Source organism: Chenopodium album, chromosome 16 (assembly GCF_948465745.1).
Source record: "Chenopodium album chromosome 16, dcCheAlbu1.1, whole genome shotgun sequence".
NCBI classification, from domain to species: domain Eukaryota; kingdom Viridiplantae; phylum Streptophyta; class Magnoliopsida; order Caryophyllales; family Amaranthaceae; genus Chenopodium; species Chenopodium album.
Window position 1 is genome coordinate 4,295,577 of NC_137849.1, and position 11,827 is coordinate 4,307,403.

At 32.2% G+C, this 11,827-nt stretch overlaps 1 protein-coding gene across 1 annotated transcript; it reads right to left on the reverse strand.

Annotated features, from left to right (window-relative positions):
* Positions 1-2,020: 2,020 nt before the first annotated feature.
* Positions 2,021-3,839, reverse strand: LOC145583764 (methylesterase 17-like). The gene is made up of 4 exons (XM_081640741.1): positions 3,588-3,839; positions 3,271-3,411; positions 2,429-2,563; positions 2,021-2,307 (listed from the first exon to the last, which is right to left on the reverse strand). The coding sequence occupies exons 1-4, from the start codon at positions 3,837-3,839 to the stop codon at positions 2,023-2,025; spliced, it is 813 nt and encodes a 270-aa protein (XP_081496867.1). The 3' UTR covers positions 2,021-2,022.
* Positions 3,840-11,827: the final 7,988 nt, after the last annotated feature.

An 11,827-nucleotide genomic window follows, 5' to 3' on the forward strand; every position in this document is an offset into this window, starting at 1 on the left:
AAGGTCGTTGGCAGAAATAATAGATTCATAAATGTGTGGTCTTCTTGCACTGTAGTACCCAAGATAAGATTAATTCATTGATCGCACGTTTTACACAACAAACATATATATCAGGTTCGGTAAGCTAAAGGCTAGGATAACTTGACAATTCTAATTTGAATTATTGATCCTTTTTATTTGGCCCAATTTTATGTCGTTTTACTTGTTTTGTAATCTACATTGTGATTTATTTTTTTGGCTTCTTGAGTAATCCATGTGCTAGTAAGTAGTAACCCTTAGATGAAAACAAGGGAAATAAGGGCGAGTGAAAGCAACAACTAACACACACACACACAATGAGAAGACACAAGAGAGAGATTAGAATTTTAAAAGAGAATCTCTAAGCCAGGTTTTGTTGAACGGGACAACTTTCATTAAAGTGTTTGTTGCCAAAAATTCCATCGTTGGATCGAGCTGAAATTTTGTCAGCTTATTGAGGACACGTAAGGCCTTTATTTCGACAGTTGCATTGTTGTTTGTAGCTTTGGTTTATCAGACCATGTTTTGGTGACTTCTACACCTTTTATCTCTCAATTGTTCATCTCTTATTGTTGTTGTTGTTGGTGGTCATGGTGGTGGGTATATAAACATTTACTTTGGGTTTGTTTTACCTTCAGTTATCAATAAAAGAAGTTTAAGGTGGACTACTCTATGATCCCATGACTTTACTCTTCACATTGAAGGGGTTTTCCACCTAAAAATCGTGTATAAAAATATTTCCTATTTTATAATTCCTGTTCGTTATTGTTGTTTTGCTATAGCATTATTATTATTTTTAATGTTGTGTGTTGAACTGGTGAATTGGTTGTGATAGTAGTATTTGGGTTAATTAGATTGAGTTATTGACTTATTATTTTATGTGTGATATTATTTTTCGATCACTACAACCCAGTCTTAGTAATGTCACTAAAATCTAGGTTTTTGGTGCAATTTGATGGTTGCATGGAAATGAGAAACGAAATACAAAATGCGGACAGTGAAATCAAGAAATGCAAATTTTCAGTAAAAAGTGATGTTGTGATTATTCAGAAACAGACGGAGTACATAAATACTCCGTATTTAATTAGTTACATTGATATTTCTTGCGTTAATGACAGATTGATGACCGTCCTAATATAAATTAACACCTTTTTTTGGCAGCAAGTCAGCAACCTTCAGAAGTAAAAGCCAAAGAGATGAGAGGAGTTGGAGAATAGAGGACAAAGATTATCACCATCTTGTTGCTCACGTAAATACACTTTGTCATGCAACGTCCTAAAGTAAACACGTGGCACCTTATCAGAGCCCTTACCTTCGGATAACATGGCCCAACTAAGAGCTCTAATTGGGTATTTTCTTAAAAGTATTGCTGCCGATGTGCTATCCGGCCCGTTACAAATTTTAACATTACCCCAAAATCATTATCATTTAGGAGTGATTTGAAATGAAAAAAAAAAAAAAAAAAAAAAAAAAAATTATAAAGAAATACTTAGTTGCACAACATTATTTTGCTAATAACTTTAAAATTTTACCTGTAAATAACTCATTTGGTATAATATCTCAGGTTGAAACTCTTTCTTTAAAATGACACTATTTGGAGGATTATCATGTCATTGACCATATTCATAGTTAGGGTGGAGAAGGAAGATTTTAGTCGATGACTTTACGGGATAATTAAATTTGATTTATGTAGCCGACCCTACTTATGAGGTTTTGATAAGAACAACAATAATTCCATAAATTATAAATGCTAATGTTACATGTGGATCGGTGAAAATAATACAGTAGTATTGTAATCTAAAACTGAGGCAAATAGGTCTAGAGAGAAGAGAATAAGAGATTACATGGTGTATATATATATATATATATATCACATACATTGATATTTGAAGAAGTGAAGCAATTAATCAGAAATAATCGAGACAAATGATGTATATGGTTTTTTAAAAAAGAAGGTAGTACGTAAACGTTTAGTTACATTAATATATTACGTTAATGACGGTCTTAAAATAGATTAGAACCACTATTAGAAGCAACCTTAAGAAGTAAGCCAAAGAGATGAGAGGGAGTAGAGAACATAGGACAATGATCACTATCAATTTCATAAACATTAGATGGTGGCCATCTCTTGATCATCACATCTTGCTGCTCACGTGATAGGACATTGTCATGCAACGTCTTGATGTAAACACGTGGCACCTTATCAGAGCCCTTACCTTCGGGAAACATGGCCCCACTAAGAGCTCTGACTGGGCATAGTCTTAGAAGCATTGCTGCCAGTGTGCAATCCTGTAACAAAATTGTCGAATTTTTATGTGATTTGAAGTGATTAAACTTATTCTTTTAAAAAAAAAAAACTTACAAAGAAGTATTTAGTTATGCAATTGTTAATAATAACTTTAAAATTTACCTCTAAAGGACTCATTTGGTATAATATCTCACGTTGAAACTCTTTCTTAAAAATGACACTAGTTGGAGGATTGTCACGTCCTTGACCATATTCAGAGTCGTATATTTCTCCATATCTAGACAAGTCAGGTGCTCCCTACAACATCATACAAAAATTTAATAAATTACTTGAATCAAGTTCAAATTTTGTAGGTTTAACATAATTTAAGCAATGCCTTATTCAACAAAGGTACATATATATTTAAATAATATTTAAAGCATGCTGAAACCTATGGTTAATTAAATGGAATACATACAATTAATGGATACAGTATATAAAACCAATCATAAGCTTCAACCATTAATTTAAATTTTCTGTTGAATTGGTCCTGTAACAAAAATAATTTTTTTTGTTTTCTTTGAGAAAAATAAATAACCTATTTTGATAATTGGCTATTAATATAAGGAAAATGATATACATAGCCCTTACTAAGGGCTATGTATAAGAAGGTAAAAAGGAAAATATTAAGGATAAATTAACATTTATTACACCGATCTGCGAGTAATTTGATCATGAATTTCCAATTTAATTCCATTTTAGAAAGTATATTTAATGCTTATATATAACACTAAGGGCTATATATATCATTACCCTTAATATAATTCATTTTTGCACCCGCGCTCTAAAAGTTTGTGGTGGGATGTGATGGCTTCCACAATCCACACCCCGTCATGAGAGGGAGTTATATTTAAGATCAAATTAAAATTTTGAAATTCAATATGATCTAAAATGGTAAATGAGGTTGTATTGAGTCATATTAGAGGGAAAATATATGTAAATAAGAAAAAAAAAAAAAAAATTACATCAATTCTATCTTGTTGAGTTTGGAATCCATTACGGAGCATTGTTGCGCCAACAAATACTGCTGCTTGAATTTTATCAGGATGATTTTGAACCGCCTCTGTTACGCTGTGTCCTCCTGCACTGTGCCCCACCAAAATCACCTAATTTCACAAAATCATACAAGTACATAATTAAACTAAGCAAGTAAATTTTAAGAGCTAAAAAGTGCTTGATCACCGGTAGAATGTCGTGGATCCAGGAATTCTAACTAGCGGTAGCAAAAACTAATAAGTAAAAAAAAAAAAAAAAAAAAAAAGTTGTATATTATATTACTAACCTTTTCACCTGGTGGTAAGCTTGCTAAAATATCATCAACAGGCTTATTATATTCTTGGAAAGTAAAAATAGTATTAGCATCCGATGGATCAATCCCGGAGCTTCTAAGGTCCGGGCAGCTAACTTTCTGCCCGGCGCCTTCAAGTAGACATCGGATTTTGTACCAGCTCCACCCGCCGTGGCAGGCGCCGTGAACTAGCACGAAGTGTGCATTCGATGGCACTCTAACCTTATTATCACCTCCATCTGCCATTTTTGTAACGTTTTTGTGTATGACAAATTATGACTTAATTAGGTTGTATTAATACAAAGTATGCCGACTACCGAGTACAACATATAAATACACGTTCACATGTTACAAAGAATATAAAATTAATTTCTTAATTAAACGGAAATGATGGATGAAAGTAAGGGTGACAGCAAAATTACATCAAGTTATTCGGTGTACTTTCCCTTTGTCGTATTTTGCCGCAATTAAATTTGTGGGAGTTTACGAAAGATGGGATGTTCAGTAATTTGCATAAAATAATAAACAAGATAATGCAATTTGAGATTATTTAGATGAATTTTAAGCTCTCTAAACATTATAATATTTTAGCAATTGTTAATTGCTTGTTTGATGATTATAGATGGTAATACAAGATTAGTTCATATGATTCATTATTAGTCAAATATTACTTTAAAGAAGTAATATAATGTTTAGTAGTCAGATATTAACAGAGAATTGCACTAATTTAAGGTCGTATACTTGAAAATGAATTCACCCATTAATTACTTCACCGGCCAAAATGAGCTAGGTTGTCTAAAGGAAAGGATTATTAATCATCCAACTAATTAATTCGGACTTTGACTAATTAACCTAGTGCCTAGTGGTAGTATTACTTATTTACTTATAAATTAATAATTTCATTGTTATATATATAAGCAACGCATACATTTATGTTTATGATAGAGTATTTATTTCGCAACACATGCATAGTATTATTAGTATATGTAAAGAGTAAAGTTAAGTTGGCTCAATGGTTAAAGCTCTTTCTTGTATGATATAACTTTTCTTATTGAAAAATATGAGATTGAACACTGTTTCTACAAGTTTAGAATTTTGTGTCAAAATCACGAATTGATCGTTATATTTAATAATTCTTAGTTCTAGAGATTTATTCCCTTGGTCTCTATATATACCTCATAGTCTCATACATTAACAGCAATTGTCTAAGAAAAAATGTTTTAAAGTAGGATTAACAATCAGAGATGGATGTAGTTATACGCATGTAATAACCCCATTTGATTTGTGCAATTTTATGGAAAGCATTTTTCCACTCATCCAAATTTGTGTTGACAACTATACAAATAATCTCTAGCTTTTTGGATACAAGACGGTCCAATCCACGGTGGAAAAGCTAGGGCTGGGAAATAAGTTTTTCAAAATCCTTTCAAGTGTAAAAAATTTATTAGGTGGCTACTGGCCCATTTTATTTGGGGTGTTGTTATTTGTCGCTCCCATTTTACCGGGTAACGCTCCCTTTTTTTCTTGAAATTCCAATTTTACCCCTAATATATAAATACGGTTTTTCCTTCCCGACCAACATTTCTCACTTCTTTACTTCTCTCTCTAACTCTCTTACTCTCAAACTCTCTTACTCTCTAACTCTCTAAAACAATTTTTTTTTTAAAAAAAAAAATTCCAAAATTGTTCTTCATTTTTTAAAAAAACAGCAATCATCATAAACACAAAAGAAAATGGGTGATTCGAGGCGGATTAGGCTGAGATTCGGAGGGAGGACCTTCGGCGGCGCTGGTGGCAGGGGCGTAGGCGGCGGCGGCGGCGATGGTGGAGACGAGGTATTTTTTTTTTTTTTATTTTCGGATCCCAGGAACTTCCGCCCAAAATTTCCGGAAGTTCCATGGAGGATCCGCCTGGAATTTCCGGATCCTCCATGGAACATTTTTTTTTTTTTTTTTTGGCCCGTTAATAAAATTGTTAATTTTATTTTTTTTTTCGGACTTTGTTTTTTTTTTTTGTTATTTTGAAGTGTTATGGTGATTATTGTTGATATTATTATTGTTGTTGTTGTTATTATTGTGCTTATTATATTTTAAAAAATATGATAATTTTTATTATTTTGTTGATATTAGGTTTTTATTATTAATGTTAAGGTTATTGTTGTTGTTGTTAATTTGTTGTTAATCATGTTATTTTGAAGTGTTATGGTTAGTATTATTGTTATTGTTGTTATTATTATTGTTGATATTATTATTATTATTATTATTGTTGTTATTATTGTTATTATTATTATTATTATTATTATTATTAGTGTTATTATTTTTAAAAATATGATTAGTATTATTATTAAACTAATTTGATATTAGGGTTTTTATGGTTATTGTTGTTGTTTAATTTTTTTTTTTTGTTGTTGTTGTTGTTTAATTTTAGTAGTACATGGTTCTTGGTCACCACCACGTTGAGTGTGTTGACGGTTCACATGCTCGAAATAGCCACGATCACGCCTGGTGTTATTTCTTTTCGGTCGACCACGAGTGTTAAGGTTGATATGTGGTTCTTCAAGGTGTGAATGATCTGGATGTAGCTCCTCTTCAATGATTCACGTTACATTTCGACGTACGGCCGGGTCACTTTCCATGACTTCGTCGATCAGGGACCGAAAATGTGCAGCCTCCTCGGTCGAATCATTTACCACTTCAGGAATGTTAACACCATCACAACCAATAACCAGTGTCTTCCAGAAAGAATGAATTTGGCTGCTATACAATCCCGTCTGTGCAACTATCGATTCATGTATCTGGCAAGCACATGGAAGACCATGGGTCAGACGCATAGCACATCCACACCGTTCATGGACCTGGTAACTCAAATCCCGCATCCTTTTCGTCTCGTTATCCAGAACTTTCAAGCAATGTTGAGACACTTTGCCATTTATACGTGACAGTGGCAACTGTTTGTACATCTGACCAATTTTAGACCTTGATGCCTCCAAGTCATTACGAATTTGTAAGATGCGATTACCGATATGACAATGGACTCGGGCCCATACGGTATCCAAAGCACCTTCCAATGATTATAATTAGTAAATTCAAATACAATTACAATTAATACAATTACAATTACGTAACAACGAGAACAACTAATAAAATAATACAACTAACCTGTGGATGATTCTAACCAAGTTTTCACTGCTGAATGTTGGCTCTCAACTCTGCAGTTGGTGGTGTTACCAAAATGAAGAACCTGGTTCGTCCAACATTTCACAAATTTCTCCTTATGACAAAGCCAAGTTCTCTGAACATACTGAATCACTTCCGGATATTTTCCCCACCTCACTTGCATGGCAGTTAGAGCACGATCATACTCCGCCTGTGTTGTTGCATTCACGATTTTGAACCATCTCCCAGCTCTAAAACTGACACCAACCGTCTTGTTTCCAAACATCTTCGTCACCTTAGCCTCCACATCTCTGTTGATGTGCCATAGACAGAGTAAATGTGACGTCCCTGGAAAGACTTCTCTCAAAGCCGCACATAGCCCAAGATCACGGTCTGAAATAAATACAGATGGCTCTTTATCAAACCCAATCAACTCCCTTAATCTCTGCAACACCCACCGATAGCTAGCCGTGCACTCGTCGCGCATGAAAACATATCCAACTAGAAAATTCTGGTTTGTCGGTGTCACGCCTACTATCTCAAAGAAAGGCATGTTATATCGATTGGTCTTGTAAGTAGAATCCATACCTATGACATGTGGGTATGTGCGGAGTATGTTGACCATGATCGGGTGCACCATAAATGCATGTTGCAAAACGTTGTGATCATCATTCGTGAACCAGTAAATGTATTTACTCTCTCTCGCCAGATGAAGAAATTGCTGAACAACTCCTCTTCCTTCGGACATCTCCATCCTGAAGTCATTTCGGCAATTGTAAATGTGTCGGATGTTTGGATGATCATCAGGAAATTGCTCGGCAATAGTGGACATGATGTTACGGGGAGCAACCTTGGACTTTGTCATGTCCCGCACAACCTGTTTTGCACCCGGACTCAATCCGCTCACTTTACGGTGACCCTCTGGGTACACAATCATTGGGTGGTTATGTGTCCCGGTGTGATCATTTTTCGCAATGATCTTCCAACTTTCGGTGCTGACATCAAAATATATCTTGATGTAGAATGGACAACCATTAGCTTTGGTTTTGGTGTCCTTCGGTATCGCGTTCTCCAAATCTCTCGGCTTGCTCCTTCGTGACCGATCGCATCGCAAATACCGATACGGCCGACCATATCTGGTTTTGTTATAAGACGATTTCACCAATATAAATCCCAATTTTATGGAAACACCATCAGCCCATGTAACAGCATCGTCAAATGTAGGAAAAAACGTATCGGTGACAAAATTCCCACTATAATTCACACCGTCACCGCCTTCCTCAGATTCCATATCCTATACAAATTAAACAAAACATGCTTTATGTCAAAATAATAATAATAAAAACAATAATAATAATAATAATTATAATTAAAATAATAAAAATAATAAAAACAATACTAATAATAATAATAATAATAATAATAATAATAACAATACTAATAACAATACTAATAATAATAACAACAAATACAAAACAATAACAATATTAATGATAATAAAAAATTATAACAACAACTACAAAACAATTTATAAGACCATAACGTTAATTAATAAATAAATAATAATAATAACAATAACAATAATAATAATAATAATATTAATAATATTAATATTAATATTAAAATTATATTTCTACTAATTAATAATAACAATATTAATAATATTAATATTAAAATTAAAATTATATTTCTACTAATTAATAATAACAATATCAACAACAACAACAACAATAAAAATAACAGCAACAACAACAATAATAATATCAACTACAACAACAACAATAATATCAACATATTACTACTAATAATAATAATAATAATAATAATGAAACAAAAAATAAACATATTACTAATAATCATATTAATACAACAAAATTACATTAATTATCAAATACTAAATCACAACAATAATCACAAGACCACGAAAAAAAAATACATAAAAAAAAAACTTAATAAACGCACTTAAAAAAAAAAAAATATAGGGACATCCGCCTAAAATTTCCGGATGTCCCTAGGTACATCCGCTTGAAATTTCCGGATGTTCCTTGGTACATCCGGAAATTTTAGGCGGATGTACCTAGGACATCCGGAAATTTTAGGCGGATGTCCTAATTACCGAAAATAAATAAAAAAATAAATAAAAAAAAACTTACAGAATGATCCGACGCATTCTCCGGCGCACGTATGTTCCACTCGCCGTCCATGACCCAAGACCCGTCGGCAAATTTAACGATTTTTGAAAATAGAAAATTTAGGTGGTCGTGGGGACCGATTTGGTTGCAAGGTCGTGGGGACCGATTTTGGGAAGCTCGGGACAACAATGTCGTGAAGTAAGGGGACCGTTTCATGTATTGTGTCCAAATGGGGAACAAGGTCCTTTTTATAACCCAAATTGCATAAAGGGCATAGTGGTCCATTCAAGTCAAAAAGGGAGCGTTACCTGGTAAAATGGGAGCGACAAATAGCAGTTGAGTTTTATTTGTCACAACGTTTTAAAGGATCTAACTTGAATCTTCAAATTTTTTGAATTTGGACTAGAGTGAACCACTAAGAAAGTGGTAATGGAAGACAATATCTAGATTTTTTTTTTTTTTTTTTTAACAATATCTAGATGGTTTCTAGATAAGAGTTGACTCTCTATATATGATGATGGATTATTGCATATTAACAGTAATAGCACATCCAAGATTATTGGTATTAGGTCATTTTTGGGTGCTTCTCTGGTTCTCTTTACTTGGATCAACTATGTAATGTCTAATGAGTTACTCCGTTTATCTTAATGATGTGACATGTGATGAAGAATGAAGAAAATCGAGCTAAGATGGTTAGTGTAAGTGGTGGTAGTCTTACTTTTCTATTATATTCCATTAAAGAGTTGATTCATCATTGGCCTGTTTGATTAACGTAGTTAAAAAATGTGAAATTGAGCGTTAATATAATATATCATGTTTTAAAGAGTGATGTTAGTTTGAATAGTCCAAAAATACATTTTTAGGCCAAAGATCAACATGGCCTTGTTATAAACCCTCAATAGCCCTGCCCTATTTTAAAATGAATGTTTAGAAATGTTTTTTTTTTTTTTTTTTTGGGCTCATAAGCTAGCTAGACTCAGTCACTTGGCACATATTAAGCCACAGTTAAGCCAAAATCTGAACGGTTCTGGGTTTGTTCTCTTCAATTTAATTTCAGTTCACTTCAGCTTCAACAATCAGTTCAGTTCCTAATTTCCTTCTCTCATAAAATATTCAGTTTAGTTCAGTTCAGCTTTAATCGGTTCAATTCAGTTCAACTCATTTCAGTAAACTAGAATAGGCCCTCAGTCTATGAACAACTTTACTTTTTTTTTTTTTTTTTTTTTTTGAGAACCTTTACCCAGCCCCGTTCCTGATATATTTTGGGCCCTAGGCATAATATTAGAAAAGGGCCCCTCACCTAACTAATATTTTTTCTTTAAATATAGTTAAACAAAAAATCGACAAAAAATGAAAAAATTATTTTATTTAAAGTATACTTAATAATACCGTTCAAAAAAAATTATATACTTAATAATACATTGCATAATCCCCACTTCATAAATAAATCAAAAAAGGTGATTTGTTCAAGCATTTTGTGGCACAAGTGTTTATACAATTAACTCAAGGTTGATTGTCAAAAAAAGGTTGATTTTCTATTATATCCTTCTCAATTGACAATTTTGCCAAACAATTCAACATCTCTTGCCAAATATACATTATTCATTTATTCAAACGTATAAAAGTATACTAATAATGATTATACTAGCTATGACTAATTGACTAGAGTTTAGTATGATAAAATCATATTGATAATTACTCCGTATATAATAGTTATAGTACTCCGCTGAGACTCCGTACTAATGTACTATATAATTAGAGTAAATCAAATCCCTTAAATCATGGCACAATACTTAGGCTAGTATTTACAATTGAATATATCTACAAGTAATAAACAATATAAATAGAGTAAGAGCTATATTGTGTTACCTTTATGCAATCATCCAAGGAGGATCGGACGTCAAGGATGAACAAAGAGCAAGCCGCCAATGTGAAATTGATCGAAATTAAAACAACCAATAACATAAATAAGATGGGAGTTGAATAATTTTTGATAGATTTTTTATTATTATTATTATTGTCTTGTTAATTTTCTTAACCATTGCCATAATCTAGAGAACTTGAACTCTTGAATATGGGTAATTGAAGATAAAATTTAAATGATATTATACGAATGAATATTATACCAATTGATAAAGGGGTAAATTAGAATCCATTAAAGAAAAAAAAAAGTGGTAAATTGGAAAGCTACTGATAGCTATTCAATTAATGAAATTAATGGGGTGCATTGTGATTCTAACCAAATCAACTAATAGCTATTCAATTAATGAAAATAAGTAATTAAAGCTAATTAAACAATCACATTTCCCGTGTAAGTAGTATTTGACTTTTAAAATTTACTTACACTACACTAATGGGGCAAATTAGAAGGCCATTTATACTTTATTATTTTTTTTAATATAAAAATTTTGGGCCCCTTTACCCCGTGGGCCCTAGGCGGTGGCACTCTTGGCCTACCCTCAGGGCCGGCCCTGCCTTTACCTTTGAACACTTCAAGTACATCATTATCTTATATATGTAGATAATTACTCCATGTAATAATAATAGTCCATAACTTAGCTCAATTTTAGGTTTGGTTATGTTGGTTAATTATTTTTTAGTTATTTACTACAAAGGGTTTCCTATTTTGTTTATTTTCTTTATATAGATAAAAAAAAAAAAAAAAAAAAAAAAAAAAAAAAAAAAAAAAAAAAACTGTATACTGTATGATGTACATTTAATTTAATTTAATTATTCAATATACTGTATAATACATAATTTATATATCAAACCCGATAAATTACAAATACATGAATATTATTCAATTTACTTACATGATCCAAAATAGACCTATTCACATTATATATATATATATATATATATATATATATATATATATATATATATAGCTAGAGAGATATATTCTTTAAACAATTACCAAACAAACAACCCATGTGAGAATTATGCT

Coding starts and splice junctions, on each gene's coding strand:
- LOC145583764 (XM_081640741.1), bottom strand. CDS start 3,839: ATGGCAGATGGAGGTGATAATAAGGTTAGAGTGCCATCGAATGCACAC. Junction 2,564..3,270: donor CTCAACAAGATAGAATTGAT/GTAATTTTTTTT, acceptor ATGATGTTGTAG/GGAGCACCTGACTTGTCTAG. Junction 2,308..2,428: donor ACCAAATGAGTCCTTTAGAG/GTAAATTTTAAA, acceptor ATTTTGTTACAG/GATTGCACACTGGCAGCAAT.